The 22,660-nt window shown below is 35.5% G+C and overlaps 1 protein-coding gene across 3 annotated transcripts in view; it reads right to left on the bottom strand.

The window, feature by feature from the left end:
* LOC149781503 (lisH domain-containing protein ARMC9-like) overlaps positions 1–22,660 on the bottom strand; it is a 109,496-nt gene that overhangs the window by 40,414 nt on the left and 46,422 nt on the right. For all 3 annotated transcript variants that reach the window (XM_089935585.1, XM_089935587.1, XM_089935586.1), the window contains exons 9-19: positions 22,450–22,524; positions 21,745–21,872; positions 20,669–20,783; positions 19,680–19,775; positions 16,463–16,553; positions 15,245–15,368; positions 12,688–12,827; positions 8,845–8,921; positions 4,877–4,951; positions 2,330–2,420; positions 2,065–2,117 (exon numbers count right to left, since the gene is read on the bottom strand). In XM_089935585.1, coding sequence (XP_089791711.1) covers positions 2,065–2,117; positions 2,330–2,420; positions 4,877–4,951; positions 8,845–8,921; positions 12,688–12,827; positions 15,245–15,368; positions 16,463–16,553; positions 19,680–19,775; positions 20,669–20,783; positions 21,745–21,872; positions 22,450–22,524 — 1,065 coding nt within the window. The remainder of the gene's footprint in view (positions 1–2,064; positions 2,118–2,329; positions 2,421–4,876; positions 4,952–8,844; positions 8,922–12,687; positions 12,828–15,244; positions 15,369–16,462; positions 16,554–19,679; positions 19,776–20,668; positions 20,784–21,744; positions 21,873–22,449; positions 22,525–22,660) is intronic.

Consider the following 22,660-nt stretch of genomic DNA (forward strand, 5'->3'; position numbering starts at 1 on the left):
ATATATAGTCCCTTTATAACAGTGTGAAATCTTCAAGGTAGCAAAAGAATATTTTTATGAGCGGTAAATCAAATTCTCCTTACCACCACAGAATCCATATAAAACACACTTTTCTCAATCAAATGCCCATAAATGATGGCAAATGATTAAAAATGAATTAAGTAACAGATAATTTCATTGATACAAAACAAAATGTACAAATACTGTAATTTATATGTTTATTTCTTTTATTGCTATGTGTGGGTATGATGTAAGATGTTGAAACACTGCCAACAGACTGAGGAAGTACAGAACATGTAAATTAACATAGTTTATTTGTCCTGTCATATGTTGAAACACTGCCAACAGACTGATGAAGTAAAGAACTTGTCAATTAACATGGTTTATTTGTCCTGTCATATTGTGAAATACTGCCAACAGACTGATGAAGTAAAGAACTTGTCAATTAACATGGTTTATTTGTCCTGTCATAAGTTGAAACACTGCCAACAGACTGACGAAGCAAAGAACATGTCAAATGACCTGGTTTATTTCTCCTAGCATATGCTGAAACACTGCCAACAGACTGGTGAAGTAAAGAACATGTCAAATGACATGGTTTATTTGTCCTATCATATGCTGAAACACTGCCAACAGGCTGAAGAAGTAGAGAACATGTAAATTAACATGGTTTATTTGTCTTGTCATATGTTGAAACACTGCCAACAGGCTGATGAAGCAAAGAACATGTCAAATGACATGGGTTATTTCTCCTAGCATATGCTGAAACACTGCCAACAGACTGGTGAAGTAAAGAACATGTCAAATGATATGGTTTATTTGTCCTATCATATGCTGAAACACTGCCAACAGACTGATGAAGTACAGAACATGTAAATTAACATGGTTTATTTGTCTTGTCATATGTTGAAACACTGCCAACAGACTGACAAAGTATAGAACATGTCAAATGACATGGTTTATTTGTCATGTCATATGGTGAAACACCAATGTAGACATCATTAGATGTCTTCTCGTGAAAATCTCATGTCAATATGGCCATCTATTTATAGGAAGACAGCCATCATCAAGATTGGCATAACTTTGATTTAAGACCAGCTAGGTATCAAAACAAGTCTTGTGGTGACAACCCCATGCTGACATGGCCATACATTTGGGAGAAGAGATAAGATTTTTAAGATAGCCACCATCTTCATTTTCAAGGTGGCTATACTGGGTATCAGATCAGCAGTATTTTCATTTAGGACCAACAAGACATCCTGATTCTTTGGTGAAAACCTCCCACTGATACTTATTTCCATACTGAACAAGTAATAAGAGCAAGACTTTCCAGGTGGATGCCATCATTTAGGACCAACTAGAGATCATAGCACAATGTCAACAAGACCAGCCACCTAAGAAAAATTAAGCTGACAAGATTTTCAAGATGGCCAATATGGTGGCTATATTAGAGGTTAGACCATTCTTATTTTAGACCATCTAAACATAAAAGGTCTTTCTGGTGAAAACCCCATGTTGATATGACCATTTATTCAGAGCAGTAGTGACAGCAACTTTTAGAAGATTGCCAAATTGGATGCATTTGGTTGTGGGTTCGAACCCTGGTTGAGTCATACCAAAGACTAATAAAAATGGTACTAACAGCTGCCTCACTTGGCACTCAGCATTAAGAGGTTAGTGTTAGGACTGGTCGGACTGGTGTCAGGATAATGTGACTGAGTGGAACAGCATGCTACATGTCTGCCGCATGATGCCCCAGTACTAGACATCACTATAAACTGCACCACTGCAGACATCATAGCAATATGGCTGAAAAATTGTTAAAGCTACTTTAAAAATCCAAATCACAATAACATTCTACAAAACAGTGACCTAGTGGTTAGAGCATCTGCCTTGGTTGCAGGAGGTCTTGGTTCAATCCCCAGCTGAGTCATAAAAAGACTTTTCAAAAAATGGTACAAACAGATGTCTCGCAGACATTGTATTGATATGATTGAAAATTTGTTAAAACTACAATAGAAATCCAAATCACACACACACTCTTCAAGACATTGACCTACAAACCTCATCTTCCTCCTCCTCTTCATCATCTGATTCATATTCATCCACAGCTTCTGCTGCAAATAAATAATAACGGAAATAATCATGATTTTTGCTGTAATAAACTGACAGTTACTTTTGCCATATCAAAGTTTGAAAATCACTACTGCCAGTGGATGTTTAGATGGATGACAGTCAAACATGATGCAATTACAAACAGACAAACTAAAATGGGTTCAAAATTGTACTTAAAAAAAAAGAGATAAATTATAAATAAATGATTTCTTACATGAATTGAGTTGCTTGATGATAAAGTCGATTTGTCGATTCATGTCGGGTTGATCATCTTTGATGAAACATCTTAGAATCTCTTCCATTCCCTGGTTCAAAGAAAGTGATTGTTAATAGTGAAATAGTTCATCAATGTCACAATATTTTTTGGTATCTGTGATAGGAATATCAATAAAGAAGCTAGAGAATGAATAAAACAAAATAATACATGTCTTTTTCAGGGATACTGAAATTATAATAGCTCTTGCCATAATTTTTTCCAGAAAATTGCTGTGGCAGCTATCTCTAAAATTTAATGTAAACACATTCAAAGGAGATTTAACAAGCTGGGTCAAAAAGAAAACATATACGTAATAATTAACTGTACAAGACCGCATAGGTGGCCTAAGTGGTTTGAGCGTCTACCTCCGAAGTGGGAGGAAGCGGCTTTGAACCCTGGCCAAGTCATTCCAAAGATTTATAAAAATGGTACTAACAGCTGCTTTGCTAGGCACTCAACATTAAGAGGTTAGTGTTAGGACTGGCTGAACTGGCATCAAGATAATGTGACTTGGTGGGACATGATGCTACATGTCTGCGGCATGACACCCCAGTGCTAGATGTCACGACAAACTGCCACACTTCAGACATCATAGTGATATGACTGAACAATTGTTAAAGCTATGTTAAAAATCCAAATCACATGATGTATGATGTGCCAAGAAACTGTGATGCAACATAATTAAAACACATGTTGTGCAAGGGACTGTTGTTTAAATGTCTCTGAACAACAACAAAAGAGTATCACAGAGCAACATCAACAGAGCATAGAAAACACAAGTTTACAGGAAAAATCACATAAATAATCATTTTAAAAGCTTTATTTACTTTTATCATAATTTTACTTTTGGGAGAGATTTTTTCTCAAAAGCTAAAAGAACTAGCCAGAAAAGTTATGAAGCTTTTATGAGAAATTAATAAGTAAAACTGTTTACTTCAAAGCCAATTATATTTGATTTAGTTTATAAACTATTTTTTAAAAATTATTATACAATGCAGGTATGCAGAAAATCAATATCCTGAATGTACTATTTTGAAAATTAAAAAAGTCTTTCGTTCTTCATAAGCTCTGCAAATGCAAGGGACAAAAGGAAGTTAAAGAAGAAATGTTTATTTGCAACTTGTATTTATCATTCTTATCACAAGTAATTAGGGACAAAAGGAAGTTACCGAAGAAATGTTTATTTGTAACTTGTATTTATCGTTCTTATCACTGTCTACAAATTCATAATATTTAAAAGGTCCAAATAAGTTAAATATCAAGATTCATTTAAAGGATATGGAGAATTTTCTTGTTACCGCAAAACAGCTCACATGTCTACAGATAGAAAAGACCCATACTTGGATAAAAATAAGAAATAAGGAGGAGGGTGCTGGCTTTCCTATAAAATATATTAAAAAATGTCTTATCCTTATGCACAAATTTAATAATAAAGGCAACCTTTGAACATCAGTCACAGCTCCACATGAAACTTATGAATGAAGTACACCATTCTAAACAGTGTTACTGATGTAGTTATCAGCTGTGAGTCACACTGCTCTCATATGTAGACAAGCTGATTAGATGCCTATTATGGCAGGAAGTTGACTTGCCCCGAAATTTTTTAAATGATTTTTATGACTTCCTGATTACAAAAAAGACAATTAGTGAAATGTTTTTTTTTTCATAATTGAAAATAATATAATAATTTTGGTCCATTTGTCTTTGTCCATTTTTAAAAATCTCTGACAAAGAAACAATGTGTAAATTTGATGTATTCATCTCTATTGACTGTCTGACAAAGAAACAATGTGTAAATTTGATGCAGTCATCTCTATTGACTGTCTGACAAAGAAACAATGTGTAAATTTGATGTAGTCATCTCTATTGACTGTCTGACAAAGAAACAATGTGTAAATTTGATGTAGTCATCTCTACTGACTGTCTGCCAAAGAAACAATGTGTAAATTTGATGTAGTCATCTCTACTGACTGTCTGACAAAGAAACAATGTGTAAACTAGATCAAGTGACTTTTGAATTTTACTTTAAGCTGTTTTAAATTAATGGATAAACAAATCAAAGACAATTTGCTATAATGATATTTGAGATGTCCTATAATTCAGAATATGTGCTGTTTGAAACCTTTGATCTGCGGGACATGTCCAGCACATAGAGTATTTTCATTATCTCTGCTAAATTATATTCTGGATTGTGTATTACAATACAGACAGACATGTGCCACACGCATTTAGTTTCATCCCTGTAACATGGTAAGTATATACTGTATGTTTCTGTATTGTACACAGGGTTGTTCATCAAATATGCATAACATTAAGATGCAGCCATTGTGTTTCATCCCTGATTTTAGAAAATGTGCACAGATTTATCTGCTTTAATGGTTTACATTATTCACAGTGAATGTAAAATATCACAGAACAAAATAAAGCTCCAAAGTATTTAAAAAGCATATAATAAAATCATATATAACAAAAGATTTATCATGAAAAAAGACACAAATATTCTACCATAGCTTTGGCCTCCTCTCGTATGGATGGTATAGCAAGAATGCTGTACAAGGCACCATTGACATAAGGACGGATCTGAAAAATGAAACAAAGGCACACACATAAAAAGAGACACAATGGAGGCTTATTGTAGTAAATAACTGCTAGCTTGTTTTACAAAAGATTAGTGCCATTGTATGAAAGTAATTTTTATATTCAATAAGGGCTTAGATAATACATAAGTAATACACCAAATTTGTAATGCTGTAGTCCAAAGTTTGATCCAGGTGCTTGTGTATGCAATTACCAGTTGCTGTCAATCCAAAGTTCTGTGGTTTTCTTTCAGTTCTCAAATTTCCTTGACCTGATGGACCAGCTCACACCAGTTTCTTACAGAAATTGTCCAGATTAAATTCCATTAGCTAAATTCTTCAGGGACAAGAGTGGACATTTGCATTCAAAGATTTTATACATGGTTCCAGCACATGCAGTGTTGTCCCTAACATGTTTTAGGAAGTCCCAAGGTGACACACTGTCCCTAACATGTTTTAGGAAGTCCCAAGGTGACACCCTGTCCCTAACATGTTTTGGGAAGTCCCAAGGTGACACCCTGTCCCTAACATGTTTTAGGAAGTCTCAAGATGACACCCTGCATTCTTTGGGTCTTAAGTCTCCACACATTTAATGATTTGATAACATATGATGTAGCAGGAGGTTGTGGGTTTGAATTCTGGACGAGTCATAACAAAAACTTATAAAAATGGTACTAACAGCTGCCTCGCTAGGTGCTCAGCATTAAGAAATTAGTATTAGGACTGGTTGGCCTGGTGTCAGGATAATGTGACTGGGTGGGACATCATGCTATGTCTGCGGCATGATGCCCCAGTGCTCGTTGTCACTATAAACAGACACACTTCAGACATCATATCAATATAATAATAATAATAATAATGAGGGCTTTGTAAAGCGCCTAATCTTCAGAAGCTCTAAGCGCTTTACAACAGAAGAGGAGCGTAAGTTTCTTGCTGGTGTGTACACATGGGTGAAATCGGATAGGTATGTAGGACTTGAGTCCGACAGTGAAACATAGCACAGAGAACAAATTTTGTGTTTGATTCTGGATCGAATGGATAGTCAGTGTAGGGTACAGAGCAGTGGGGAGGCGTGCTCTGATCATGGTACTCTAACTATGATCTGAGCAGCTGTGTTTTGAACTTTTTGAAGTTTCTGGAGTAGATATTGAGATGAACCAGACAGAATTGAGTTACAATAGTCCAGTCTTGAAAGTACTAACGAACACACAAGTGTTTTAGTGGCATCAACTGAAAGATATTTGCGAATTGAGCTGATGCGTCTCAGCTCAAGATATGCAACCTTGCATATGTTCATGACATGTTGGTGCAATGTGAGAGTACTGTCCAGAGTAACACTTAGGTTTCGTACTGATTGTGTGAATTTAATGTTGGTGTTGCTGATATTGTTTGAGGTAAAGGATGCGAATGAGAAAATCTTTGTGTTGTGATCAGAATGGCCTCAGTTTTATCATCATTCATCTGCAGCTTGTTACATGTCATCCATGATTTCACATCAGAAATACACCTCTCTACACCTTGGATGGTAGCATCAACTTCAGTTGGGTGGCTAGATTTGTATATTTGGGTGTCATCAGCGTACAATTGGTAAGACACTGGATGATGATCTATGACACTTGAGAGCAACTCAGTGTACAGAATGAAGAGAACAGGTCCAAGAACAGAGCCCTGTGGAACACCACAACACAGATCAACTGGGCTGGAGTGTATTCCATTTGCATATACAATTTGTGTCCTGTTGACCAAGTAAGACTCGAACCACAGTAAGGCTGTATCATGAATGCCAAATACATGCTGGAGACAGTGAAGTAATATATCATAGTCTATTGTGTCAAATGCTGCAGACAAATCAAGGAGGGTGAGGACTGTGATCTTTCCGCTATCCAATGCAGAGAGAATGTCATTAACTACTTTTAGAAGAGTAGTTTCAGTACTGTGGCAAGGGCGATATGCAAATTGTACATTGCTAAAAAGACTGTTTGAATTTAGATGAGATACAAGCTGGGATAGAACAACCTTTTCTAAGATTTTTGATATGAATGGGAGATTAGAAACTGGGTGGTAGTTCTTTAAATCGTTATAGTCTAGTGTTGGTTTCTTCAGCAGAGGCTTTACAATGGCAGTTTTGAAAAATGATGGGAATTCCCCAGATGAGAGAGAGGTATTAATAACATCAGTTAGTGAAGGCAATACTGGATCTAAGCACTCAAGCAGCAGCGATGTTGGAATTGGATCAAGTTCACATGACTTTGGTGCACTCTTCATCACGATTGTACGTACAAAATCCATAGAGACAGGTTCAAATGCTGCTAATGGTTGCCGCTCAAATTCTTTATCCCAACTGTAGGGTGACGACAAGTCAATTGAAATTGTGGTGTCAAGCTTATCTCTAATGGTTTGTACTTTGTCACGGAAGAAATTTGCAAACATGTCCAGAAGGTCGACTGGAGAGAAGGTAGTTGGAAGTGATGCTGATTTGTTCCTTGACATTAGCTTGTTAGTAATCTCGAAGAGCTCTTTGCAGCTGGAACTTTCCATGATCTTAGTAGTGTAGTGGGCTGATTTCGCTGCATGGACTGTATCTGTGGCATGCTTCTTAGCGACTTCATAGATTTGCTTACGAATAGTGAGTCTGGTGGAAAGCCAGAGCCTCTCAGCTTTACAGCGGTCTCTTTTAGCAGTGCGAAGCTGGTCCCTAACACTGCTATACCATAGAGAACACTTTTGAATTGACACTCTGCACTTGGTAGCTGGGGCAAGTTTGTCAAGCAATGAACGCAGACATTTATCAAGTTGTTCTGCGGCAGGAGGTAAGCAAGTTGTTAGGTTAGCTTGACTTAAATTTTTGAAAGTTATGTTCAAAATCCAAATTACACACACGCACATTTGATGTGCATTATGTGGATCTACATGGCATCATTAACTATTATTATTTACTGGATGTGCAAATATTATCTTACATGCACCAGGATTGCATATAAATGTCTTCTCCTCATAGAAATGGTGCCCTAAGTGAACCCAGTCACATATCAAAATGCATATCACAATAATTGTCTTTAATACAATATTTATTACAAGCATTTAAAGTTGATCAAATTTTTATAGAGTGACCATAAATTATTAATGCCTCATATTAAAAAAACTGTTGCCTCTGTGGGCAATTCCATTTAAATGGATGTACAAGGGTGGAAAGCAAACCAAAATAATGTCTATGGGTTGATGTTCTTATGCTGAAAGTTTTCACTCCTTTATTCTAAGTGCATCATGGATAAATCATGACTATTTGTAGAATTAAATGTAAAATATCCTGGACTGCTGGTACATCCTTTTTAATGGAACACACAAGACTGGTTCAGTACAATAGACACAATTACTGACCATAATTTCACTCACTTTGGTAGGGATGCTATTTAATACACTTCAGTGAACTATGCCTGTGACGTTTACAATCTTCAGGTGCACTTCTCTCACCAGGTGTAACTTTCACTCAATTTTGCTTGAAGAATAATTAGATCCTGGTCTGTTTCTGGATTAACTCTAAATTCCTAAAGGAGTAACACCATGGGTCATAAATCAATCAAGTATCTGACAGTAATGTACAGTTCAGGTACAATTCCACCTGTAAATTCTAAAGATTTCACTGTGTAGTGGTGATGTTCTTCAGTTGGTACTATACAGACATTAGTGTGAAAATGGTCAATTTGCTTTGTGTCAACAGTTGCTAACTGATATTAAATAGTAACTGCATATCTTAACATATTCAAATGTGTGACAGTGTTGAAAAAAAAATGAATGAAATCACCAAGGGATATAAGACAAGCATCCCCAGAAACACCAATCAAGGATGGCAGATGCAACAACGTGAAACTCAACCTACATATGAAGAAGAGTACTGACCTCTGTGTTTTCATGCCCCAAAAGGTCACTTAAAACTTTCAATGTCTGGTCTGCACTGCCTACACATCTTTTTTTCCCTGTTCAAAATAAAACAATCACAAAATATAGCATCTTCATTTAAATCTGCCACATGTAAAATGGATTATTTTGTACTGCACAATGGACTCTTTTTACTGCACAATGGATTATTTTTACTGTACAAAATGGTTTAGTTTTACTGTACAAAATCGATTATTTTTACTGCACAATGGATTTTTTACTGTACAAAATGGATTAGTTTTACTGTACAAAATGGATTATTTTTTACTGCACAATGGATTATTTTTACAGCACAATGGATTATTTTTTACTGTACAAAATGAATTATCTTTACTGTACAATGGATTATTTGTACTGTACAAAATGGATTAGTTTAACTTTACAATTGATTATTTTTACTGCAGAATGAACTAGTTTTACTGTAAAAAAAACAAATTAGTTTTACTTTACAATGGATTAGTTTTACTGTACAATGGATTAACTTTACTCCACAATGGATTATTTTTACTGTACAAAATGGATTATTTTACTACACAATGGATTTTTTTAAATTGAACAATGGATTATTTTTACTGTACAAGATTGAATATTTTTGTGGTTATTTATGTTGGCCATATTTGCAACCAATCAGTCTTCTGCAAAAGAAATAAAGAATTTAAGAAAATGTCTTAAAAAAGAAATGGAAATAAACATAATAATGTCCAGTGAAAAGCAACATGAAATTAAAACATTTTGAAGACACTGTAATATTGCAACCACAAAATTTTGGTACTGCTACATACAATGGTCAAGCTATTACATGGATAATTAAAAAAAAGAAACTAATGTGACTGCAATATGGAATGATCAGCATATTATGAGGATAACAAAAGATCGACCAAGAATAACTTGAAGAATTGATACTCTACTGGCCAAAAAGAATTTCCAGGAAGCAAGATAATACCAGTTCTTCTCTTTAAGTGCTGCTAAGTGTTGCAACAATCTCTGATATTCTTGGGTAATAATAAGATTTTCAAGATGGCAACAGTGGTGGTCATAATGGATGTAAGATCACACCATTTTCATTAAGGACCAACTTGACCATTCAACAAGTAGTTGAGATAACAAGAGTTTCAAGACGGCAACAGTGATGATCATACTGGACGTAAGATCACACCATTTTCATTAAGGACCAACTTGACCATTCAGCAAGGAGTTGAGATAACAAGATTTTCAAGATGGCAACAGTGATGGTCATACTGGATGTAAGATCACATCATTTTCATTAAGGACCAGCTTGACCATTCAACAACGAGTTGAGATAACAAGAGTTTCAAGACGGCAACAGTGATGATCATACTGGACGTAAGATCACACCATTTTCATTAAGGACCAACTTGACCATTCAGCAAGGAGTTGAGATAACAAGATTTTCAAGATGGCAACAGTGATGGTCATACTGGATGTAAGATCATACCATTTTTCATTAAGGACCATCTTGACCATTCAACAAGGAGTTGAGATAACAAGAGTTTCAAGATAAATGCTCTGGTAGCTTTATTGGATGTCATATCAGAATGCATTGGTATAATCTTCAATTCAAAGAGTTGAAGCAGTAACAAGACTGTCAAGATGGTCACCGTAGTAGCCATATTCTATTAAGATCAACACCATTTTCATTTAGGATCAACTAGATAACATAATATGTCTTTTGGTGAAAAGACCATGACAGTATAACAATCCATTCAGAAGAAGTAGCTATTAAATGTTTTTTCAAGATGACCAAAAACCCATAATGGTACCAGACACCATAAAAGTCTTCTAGTGAAAACCCCATATTGATATGACTTTTTCATGTAAAATACTGAATATGAAACGTCAGATTGACACCATTTAAATTTAAAACCAACCAGACATCATAAGAAGTCCTTTTCAGAAGACTCTCATGCCCATGCACCCATCCATCTAGAAGGAATAGTGATAATAAAATTTCAAGATGGTCACCATGGCAACCATATTAAAAATCAGGTCACTTTTCATTTAGGCCCACCTAGACATCACAAGAAGTCTTCTTGAGAAAACTTCATGTTCATAGGACTTTTTATTCTGCAGGAGTAGCAATAACAAGATCTTCAAGATGGCTGCCATGTTGGTCATAATGGATGCCAGATCAACACCATCTCCTTAAGGATTAACTAGACATCACAAAAAGTCTTCTGGTCAAAATCCCACGTTAATATGACTTTCTGTCCAATCCATGGAGCAACATTTTCACTGGAAGTGTTTTGATGAAAATTCCTGCCAATATGACCATCCATCCAGGAGAAGAAGCAATAAGATTATGAAGATCACCTTTGTAGTGGCTATATTTGATATCCAATCAGCAAGATTTTTATGTTAAGACCAACCTGGTCTTGGGGTGAAAGTGTTTTTAAACATTTCATTGCAATTCTCCATTAGTTTACAATATGCAATAACAAACTTGTACTAATGGACAGATGGCTGATGGACAGATGACCATATCTATGACCAATAGAACTAAAAGATTAAGACTGCTTAAACTAACTTTGAGTATCACTGTGTTGTAAGGGTGGTATATATACCTGAGATACTTAATACAGATGCTCCAGGAGACAACTGTAGCACAGACTATATTAATCACTGAAACTGTTTAAAGAAGAAAATGAAACTGTGTTTAATCAAGAAGACTACAGAGTACTTCATTGCTTGACTATGTGAAGCATTGAAACAGTGTTTACTCAAGAAGACCACAGAGTACTTCATTGCTTGGCTACGTGAAGCATTGAAACAGTGTTTACTCAAGAAGACCACAGAGTAATTCATTGCTTGACTATGTGAAGCATTGAAACAGTGTTTACTCAAGAAGACCACAGGGTACTTCAGTGCTTGGATATGTGAAACACTGACACAGTGTTTACTCAAGAAGACCAGAGGGTACTTCAGTGCTTGGATATGTGAAACACTGACACAGTGTTTACTCAAGAATACTACAGGGTAATTCATTCCTTGACTATGTGAAGCACTGACACAGTGCTTAATCAAAAAGACTATAGGGTACTTCACTGCTTGGCTATATGAAGCACTGAAACAGTGTTTAATCAAGAAGATTACAGAGTAGTTCAGTGTCTAACTTTCAGCATGTTACTGATTACTACTTTTTAGTACTTATGTGAGGTTTTGAGTTGAAGGTTCATTAAGTATGCTTCATAGTATTCAAAAATGTAATTATCAAAGGTTTCTGATTTAAAGGTTTGTAAATAAGGCATTCCACTGATTACTCTAATAGGTATTAACCTGAGGTTTTGAGTTAGAGGATCATGAACTAGGTTGCTAGTACTCCAGTGTGTGTAATTACCTAAAGTTCTTATACTGACGTTTATCAGCTATGCCACAAATTCATACATTGTGTAATTACTTGTGGTTCTGAGAAAATTTTATCAGCAAGACCCAATATACTCCCAGGGCAGTTTAATCAGCAAGATTACTATGAATACATGAGTGTAATTACCTATTACCTGTGGTTCTGAGAAAAAAGATCATCAAGAGGAAACATTAATTAATTACCTCAGATTCTGAGACAGAGGCCCAACCGAAAAGGGCAGAGTTCTCTGTTATGTAACTTACCTGAGGTTCTTGTACTATCACATCAGTCCATTATAAGGAAAATGAGTACTCCAATGCATATTACCTGAGGTTCTGAAGCACAGGTTCATTAACAAGGCAACTGTAGTTCAGCGTGCAATTACCTAAGTTTCTATAACAGTATTTCATCAGCAATGCTAACGTACTCCATTGTGTAATTACCTGTGGTTCTGAGGCAGAGATTCATTAGCAAGGCAACTGAGTATTCCAGAGTGTAGTCAGACAATGAGTCATTATCCTCCAATACTTTGACCAGCCACTCTATCAGACCATTTTCTATCATGGCTGACTGTAGGTTACGTCTGAAAGATAAATACACAGTACACCATATGTGTCATGTAATATTTACTTCACCCCAATTGTACAACTAGTTCTTCTAATTGGTACACATATGCTCTTGAAAGCTGAGATGTTGGTCTCATGTAGGTCTGATGGTGAATGAAATCAGAAAATTTATAAGAAAACAAATCCACAACCTTGGATGGGCAACTAATAATATGAAATCATTTATTTTAGTGGGCAAATGTGTGTGTATGTGTATCTGTGTCTGTGTAAAGAGGTTTTCTTAAGGAAAGTGGTGCTTAAATTTATGGAAACAGGAAGTGGTCTTGGAATGGGGAAGTGGTCCTACTGTATCCATGAAATTTTGTACCCCACAAGAAGCAGTGAATCCATAATACCATTTTAAGTGCAGAATCCCTGGCTAAAGATGTGCAAAAACAAACATTCAGAACACCACATGTTATAATCTGAAACTAGTATTAAATATCAGTGCTAGCTAAAAACTACATTATTCAGTATCATCAGAAAAACCCCACAATAAGAAACTTTCTTTCCCTTCTGACTGTGTTTATCTTAGACCATCAACACTAAGTATGCTGTTTAAAAACAAAACATCAAGAATAAAAATATTTTTTCTTGTTAGAGTTATATTTTTCACACTTTGCTATTAAATTTCATTCTACATAGTTATTCACATCCAATTAGATGTCAAATACATCAATATCGGTCCCAGTGTCAGCAGTCCCATATTATAACCAGGTATGGATTCTATGAATAACCATGTCTAGACTTGAGCTTAGAAACCAGTGATATGACCAGATGAAATTTAAGCTTACCCTAAGAATGACAGTCAAATGTCTCATATACTGACATAACCTTATATGTCAAGTTAGTGCAGTTAAGGCAACTTGTTTATAGACAACAGCTAAAGTGGCTCACCCACTTCTAAAATATTTTGCAAGAAAATATTTTAAAACTGAAAACTGTTGAAAACTGACTAGTTGGAGTTTAACAGAACACAGCAATTATTTAGAGCCAAGGTCCTGGTACTGGCACAGGGACACACTACAACAGCTGGCATGGGTTGATCTGAGAAGGACCTGAACCTGCTACCTTTGGGTTGTGATTCCTGCACTTTACTACTTAGTCACCAAGGCTCACTCAAAAATGAAATGAAACATGCATAAAATATTTTTGCACATAGGGAGGCTTCAATAAGAAATGATTTTATATTACACAACTGATAACTATGCATTTACGTCCATCTTTTCATCATCTAAAATATGAAATTTTATCTAATTTTTTTTACTAAAGGATATAATAATTTAATGCAGTTTTGATCTTTCTTAAACAAGTATATAAAATGTCCTTTGAAGTCTGCATTGCAAGGGGATATTTCTTGTCATAAACAAAATATTGGAGGATGAATGCATCCTCAGAAATCAAAGGAAACATAATGACAGGACATCTGCAATGACAGGGGTTTCATTGTAAGAGTTAATAAATAGGTTTTGTGTTTGTTTTTATTCTGTCAAAAAGACACATTTTTGGGAGGTTAAAAAGTGTAAACTTGGTGTAGAACAGCATGTTCAGAATTGTGACTAAAACCTGAAAATTTTCTGGGAAATCCAGAATTATTACAAGTATGTGACTATAGTACTTATATCAGGGATATAAACAACCAGATTTACATTTTCCTATAATTATCCCAATCATTTTTTAAAGAAAAGATGTGATTAATAGGATGCCGACTTTTCTGATGTCAAGCAACTCCCCATCAACCCTGATGATTGAGACTTCAAACATTTACATACTATTGAGGGTGGTCTTCAAACCTCCACAGTTGTGTCAGGATTCAATCCATTCCACGTGGACAGAGCCTGGCTTTGTGGGGTTGGGTGGAGGTGTGGCTCTGTTGCACTTACATACAACAGTAGCCAAGAGTGACTCTGATGGATAAAGAATGCTTTAAACTTCAAATTAAACTTAAAATGTATTAATAATTGCCAAGAACCAGAAAATTAGTGTTTAAATATTACTTGTTGTGCTAAAAAATTATTCTGAATAAAATTTGTATACTTCATACAACATTGTCAATTATAAGGGGATATAACTCTTGCAAGCATTTCCATTGGTTACTTAAAAGCAAAACCTAACTTGTGCATCCACAAATCCAAGTTGATCATTATATCAGTTCCACAGAATACAGTGCCTTGTCTATAATAGCATTATGCTGAGGCAGGTGAGACAAGTGGAAACCTGGCAGGGTAAACTCTTTGAACATTTATTAATATAGTGGTAAAGTTTCAAGTGTCACCAAAGCTATGACTTTCAAAAACATTAGTAGAGGACCTTAACAATGCTAACACCCTTGCCACCACCACTGCCATGACCATCAATGACACAGGTGATAACATTCAATGCCTGATGTAAATACCTGAGACTGAGCTTCTGTAATGCCCCTAGGACCATCTCTCTGGTAATGGAGTCTTTATCCTCACTCCGTAAGTTGTCAATCAGGCCTTTGAAAAGGTCCTGGTTTTGAGCCAAATATGTCCTCCCTGTAAAAATTTAAAACCTGTACACAAATCTGCAACATAAAATGCACATCTGATAAATAATATTTAAAAAAAGTACAGAAAAAACCCCAATAAGAAAATATAGCTTTTAACTGTTCTGACACCGCTTTGTTTTGATGGAATATCATAAACTTGCAGTTTTCAGTCTTTTGTCTTCAATTATTTGCACTACTTCAGAAATGAGTTATAAAATATGCCACTCAATTTCAAAACAGAACATTCAAGAGAACTGATGTTCTGCACTGTCCATTAATTTCTTTTATAAAAAGTTAATGAACTAAATCAAATAAATGTTGCTTACGAGTTAAGAATTTTCTTATTTTTTTCAGTCGATACAAGTAGTTTCTGTGACAAAACCTATCCCAAAATCAAAATTATGATTATGAAAATTGATGACTCCAGGGTATTTGAATGCATGAAAACTGATGAATCCAGGATACTTTAAACACTATCTAGGTTCTTAACTAGAAATCACAACTAGAACACACAACATAAATTCTGACTGTTGGGTAGGTATTATGCACTAGCATAACAAACAGTACTTAGATAAAGATATTTAATTAATGTAATTAAATAACAAAAAAATTGTGAAATCTGTAAATGCTAAGTCTTACAAAGGGTCTAGATGCAAGAGACATTTCCAATGATATTTTCCAGATGTGTGCCATATGATCTCACTATAAATGCACAGATATTTATGTATGCAGAAAATCACATCATAATGTTAACATGACACCAAACTCCTAAGTTCACTAAATTTAAACACTAAATGGGCAATGAAACTGGGCAGAAGTGTTGTTGATTTTTAATGCCCCAGATACTACAACCTATGTTCCAGGGCATTCCTCCCTTAGTTACCATGTGTAATCCTCCCCTAGTTGCCATGTGTAATCCTCCCCTAGTTACCATGTGTAATCCTCCCCAATCTTCCTCTCAGCTGCTTACATAAGAAAATCGGAACATCTCATGTTTCACAAACCATCTCATGAAAAAGTCTATTAAACAGAGGTTCTAGGGCAGAAAATAACCCACTACAAGGAACTACTGTGACAGAACAGCTAATGAGTATCAGTTACCTGCACAGAGGGAGGCAAAAGCATTAAAAAGCCTGGCCGCTGACTGTTTGCTAATTGGATCTGTGGACGTCAACAGCAATAACACTGCCTCCTACAAGAACATTTAAGTTTTAATGTTATAAGCTATGGTAATGATGCATACATTTTTGGACATTTCAAAATTATCAGTTAAAATTCTCTGAATCAAAACAATATCAACAAGTCATTTAAAAAATTTCCTATGTTTTGCTAAGTTTCAGGATTGAGCAAAAACTTTCTTCTCAATAGTTAAAAAGTGTATTATTTAAGCATTAGTTCTTGATTTCCTTTTCAAGTTATTGACTATCCCAACCTTCTGACTAAAGGTCTTTCTAAAGGTGTCTGAACAGATCTATTAAACTGCAAGAATATAAAATGGTGTATGCATGTTATAACACAGACTTTCTTCATATGCTGCTTTGGTAATTATCCAATTTAATTTTATACCAATAGACTGAATTTAACTGAACTGAAATTCATTATAGCTCATACCTTAATTCTGGGAAAAAAATGAAAATATAACAACTGTGAAATCAATGCATTTCTGCAAGTATCAATTTTTTATGTTTTGAAGAAAAAAACCATTTCATAAGTTGATTAATGAAGATGTCCTATTGTTTCCGCAGAATGGGTCTTACTGTTTCCATAGAATGGGTCCCATTGTTTACACAGTACGGGTCCTATTCTTTTCACAGAAAGGGTACTATTGTTTCCACCAGAGGGTCCTATTGTTTCCATAGAATGGATCCCATTGTTTACACAGAAGGGGTCCTATTGTTTTCACAGAAGGGGTACTATTGTTTCCACCCAAGGTTCATTTTGTTTCCACAGAAGGGGTCATATTGTTTTCACAGAAGGGGTTCTATTGTTTCCACAGAAAGAGTCCTATTGTTTCCAGACAAGTGATCCTATTGTTTCCACAAAAGGGGTCACATTGTTTCCACATAATGGGTACTACTGTTTCCACAGAAGGAGTCCTTAAATTTCCACAAAAGGGGTCCTACTGTTTCCACAAAAGAACAATTGTTTGTAGGTTCTTTCATAATGCGTAACAACTATGCAATTCATCAAAAACTGATACCCCAGCACTTATCCATGACTAAAAGTGCTAAATTCATTGCAATGATACCCCATCCACTAAACTTGAATAAAATTATTGAATTGACTACAATGATACCTCAGTGCAAAACACTAACAACCAAACTCAGGTATGCAATAATGAAAATCAAGCTGCATGCCACATTTGGTTGAAATGCACTGATAGTCATTAAAACAGCAGAGAAGCTCCCAGGATTTTATCATAAGGGGTTGATTTCCTCTCTTCTCACAGAAATAAGGGGGAGTAGAACAAAAATGATGGGGAGGAGGAAATGGCCATAGTTCAATATTTACATAACACTTCAATATCCATCTCTCTTTCTTCCTTAATCACTCTGCGATACCCCTAATGAAATCAAAATCTGTAAAAGATGTTGCCTCAAGTTGTATAAGCATTAATCTGTTCATTATTTCTCAGCATATTTGGTTCCTTATATTATCTGTGTGTGAATATTTTTCTGTACTGAGAACACCCTTTCACAGCTCACAGGTATTGTCTTTTGAATAATTCTGCTCCAAAATACTATTTTTCACTAACATAAGCTCTGCTAAATTTTAACTTTCTTGAATTAGCACTCTACTGACTACCATGCCAGATTTACTAATCCATAATGCTGGATTAGGGTTTTAAGTCCATTAATGCCATAGTCTACTTGTTAAAACAGACGTATTTTGATCAAATAAATATATTTTACCGTTTAATTTCATTTCTGGATTTTTATTTATGAGATTTATCCCAACCTTTATGCTAGGGCTATATGGTTTTACAGCATATGATCCCACAGGGCTATATGGCTTTGCAGCACATGATCCCACAGGGCTAAAGTGTGACTAGAAAAGAAAAGAAAAGTGCACTCTACTTTTAAATTATTTGTATTTTAATCTGGCTTGTTTCTCTGCCCTTTCAACATTTACTTTTGAAATACCGCTGAGAATGAGGGGTTGAACATCGTGCTGTCTGTTTTGGTCCATCCAGCATGTATATCGGATTTGAATTTAATGCCATTTTTTGGTTCAAAACCAATCACTTGCATCTCCATTAACACTTTCCCAACTCCTATAATCTTATATACTTTCTGATTTTAAAAATAAATTGCCTTCATTACTATGATCAGCCAGTATCTGCTGAACTAAATCATCATCTATAGATGAACAATGATGGGAATTGTCCATTTTGAGTCTTCTTGAAGGCCCGTATTAAAAACACACATTTGTAAAACTTCCTTAATGCAAAGTTCAAACTTCGTTGAAATGCTTGTTACATTGCCCAACATGCCAATCAAATTTAGTTTAACAACCATTTATGTCAAGCTGATGAAACCAGATATGTAATCAGTTACAAAAAAATACACATTATGACAAGCACTTAAATATTTTTACCATTTCTACAAGTACTTTAGGGAAGCAAAGCTGTTCATACGTGCAGTGTGAAATTAATTGGTGAGAGTTATCATGCATCACCACTTTCCAAGTGCATGAATTTGTACAAATTTTGTATGAATCAAGTGATTGCACCCCTGGGAGCATCTCTGAGGTAGCTATGGTCTGGTAAAGGCTATCTATATTTTTGCTAAAATATGATGCACTATGCCAACATTTGAACTGAGGAAAGAGCTCAAATTCAAACTAATATCATCCATATCATACTGAATACTTCATAATTTGTTTTGAAATGCAAAGATAACTAAAAAATGATAACACATGGAAATGAAAGTAGGGTGGAAATGGAGATCTGAGGCCCCAGTACTATTAGGCAATCATCCAGCTGACAGAGGAGAGCTGAACAGTGCCAAGTTCTCATTAATATATATCAACAAAACAAAATTGGTTGAAGCCCAATAACAATCAAGGAATATATTTGTCTGAAAAGAAAGTGGGTGTATCTGATAATCAGGTACTACATCTATACTAAATGATAAAGCAGAATGCTGCCTAGGTCCCATCAAGCTGCGTAATAAATTTGGTTGAAAATTAATGTTAACATTACTGTGTGAAAACCATTGCTCTAGGTCAGAAAATGTAAAAACAAATTTCAATTACTGCTTTGTAATACACAATTTAATTTCCTCACATCATAGTTTCTATGGCAACTGAAACCTACCCTGTGTGGTCCTGCTTGGGCGCATCCCAATAGATCATGCTGAATGTAACCTGCCAATGTGGAATCTCGAATGGGTGCTGATGACTGGGTCAACCTCTTAAAGAAAAAATATCAAAAGAAATAAAAAATATGAACTGACACCTTGAAAAACTGTGCCACATTCAGAAACAACATCATTAGATAGCACCTGACTAACAATACTACTGCAAATGCTTTTTGGGACAGGTCTTTCATCACAAAAGATGACTGGTTCTCAAATTCTCATGATTTCTATTGCTCATTTGAAATCAGATGTTGTTGTTGTTCTAGGGTTTAACGCCATTTTCAGCACAAGATAGGCTATACATGGCGGCCAGTATAACTGGTGGAGGAAGAACCCTGGAAAACCCAGGGAAGAACCACCGACCCACGAGAAGCTATTGGCAAGCTTTCCCATGTACCCACGCTAGCCGAGCCATGGACTCGAACCCACGCAGACAGAGGTGAGATGGCAGTGATCCGTAACGGTGAGCGCTTTAGACCACTCAGCCACTCAGGGCCCCTTAATCAGATGTAAGATCCAATCTGATGTGTTTATATAACCAAACTATAGAGCATTACACTACACAATGGTGGTTAACATCAGTGGGAAAATCTCTCTCACTCCTTAGTTTCCCCTCCCACTACCACTGGTTTTAAGGATCAATGATATTTTTTTCCCTGTTGATTATGACTGCTAGTCCAATAAGGCCATTAGGATTCACCATCATGCATGATAGTTAGTTTAGTACAAAACTCTCAATATTCAGTGCAATGGTTTTTTTAATCAAACAAGAAATGGGTGATGAAATGAACATTCACAAATCAGCATTTTGGGAAATATGTTACAATTGCTACAATGTCAGCTGTCAGCATGTCTTGCATTGACATGTAGCTGCAATTTAATGCAACCCCTATATGACATTTGACTGTATCTATTACCGTATTTGTTAAAGGATAACACCCATTACCAGTCTGAGAGCCTGTAGCAGCAGTGACTTCCTCCTGTCATCTGCATTTGCTAAGTCATGCTTCACCTTTGAATAATCAAGTGGGGTGAGATTGTCTGGCTCCTGATCCTGGTGACTGAAATCAGACAGAAATTAATCTAATTTTAGCATGGTAGCTTAAATAGCATTCCTGACCCACTACTGCCATTCTGATGCTAAAACAGCAGTGACACCTATATCTCACCATTGAAAGGTGAGACAATCATGCCTGTAACTTTAGGCAAGGATCCACAATTCTTGCAAGTCAAAGGTACATGACCTCTATCAGTTAATTAATTAAGAAATCTATAACTGTCAAAAGACACCAATACTAACTGGTATTATATTTTGAAAATCAAGTTGTCTATACTTCTATGGAATTCCAGCTTGATAGGCAATTACTTTATAAAAACTATTTACATAATACAAGTTCAGCTTGATAAACAACTGCTGGACAGTTTGCATTTTGGCATACAATTAACTAGGCAGTCTGTATTGGAATTTCAGCAAACAAAAGAAGCAGATTTGCATGAGTACTAATCACCATGTACAGACATATGCATGTACGTGCAGAGGTAATAGAGCATAAGACACTGATGAGTGAAAACCATGAAGGATGAAATATAAGTCAAACTGATCTACTTTTGGAACAGTAGTGTCACACATATCAATGAGTCTTCCAACAAAGGTACATACTGTAGGTGTGTGTGTGTTTTTGTGTATGATTTGGATTTTTAACGTAGATTTAACAATTTTCCAGTCATACTGCTACAATGTCTGCAGTGTGGCAGTTTATAGGGGTTAATCATAAAAGGATTAGCTTTCTCACACCAAACTTTTTGATACTTGAATTTTTTTCCCTTCATTTGATGAGTTTGAAAATGTAAACCTTTTAGACAGTTATGGAGCTTTATTTAATAAAGGGTGACTTCATACATATGATGATACATTTCCGACCACAGCTGTAGGTGAAACTGTTTAAATACTAACTAAAATTAGTAAAGAGACAAATCTTCAAATACAAGTTGTAAAAGAGAATGCTAAAATGCAGAACTCACTGATGGTGTGGTGCAATAGATTGGCGAAGAGCATCTCCGGCAGTTCCTGGGCGAGTCAGGTCCACTGATGTACCGAGATGCGAGTTAAACAGACGACTACATAGCTGCTGCAGGTATTCTGGAGATGTCTTAAATAGAAGTTAATAATAATAATAATACTAATAATATTAATAATAATACACAATTGAGGAATACTAATATATACCAGTATAATGTTATTTCCCTCCTTTATTTTCTTTTACTTACAATATGTAAGGTCTCCAGAGGATTTGAGAATAAGTTAACAGAGAAATGTCACCTATCTGGCTTTGTACAGATAATTCATTTGTACCAAATCCCATATCCGATGTTTACCACACACACACAATGCTTGTAAAGACTGAAAAACTGATTATCAATGCAAAGAATTTGATTCTGGAATATTAAGCAAAAAGGTGATTCAGGGATGAAAATAAAGCAGAAGCATGAAGTTAGTTTATTTTTAAATCAATTCATGATATCCATTCACATTTCATTTCATTTTCACTTATCATCAATCATTATGTATTCTGCTTATTCATTGCATTCTAAAAAAAAATTCTTCAAAATGCATTTATCATTTCTTTTGCATTTATTCTACATTCCTTTGTCATTCATTCTGCATTTTTTTTTTCAATGGTAAAATGACCCAATTCAGGGACTGCAGTAGGTGAAAATGTGACCTACCATTTTCCCCTGAACTGTCTGCTCCAAAGCATCTACTAGGTCTGCTGTAATCCCAATCAAGTTGTGGTAATCAGCCTGCAACAGACAGAATGTATGGAAATTATCCACTCTTGTTATGGAATGTATTGAAAGATCTAAATTATCTACGCTTTTAATGCAATGCATTGAAAGACCTAAATTATCGACTCTTATCAAGGAATGTAATGGAAGA

The sequence above is a fragment of the Sinohyriopsis cumingii genome, chromosome 15, assembly GCF_028554795.1.
Source record: "Sinohyriopsis cumingii isolate HCF-2022 chromosome 15, ASM2855479v2, whole genome shotgun sequence".
NCBI classification, from domain to species: Eukaryota; Metazoa; Mollusca; class Bivalvia; order Unionida; family Unionidae; genus Sinohyriopsis; species Sinohyriopsis cumingii.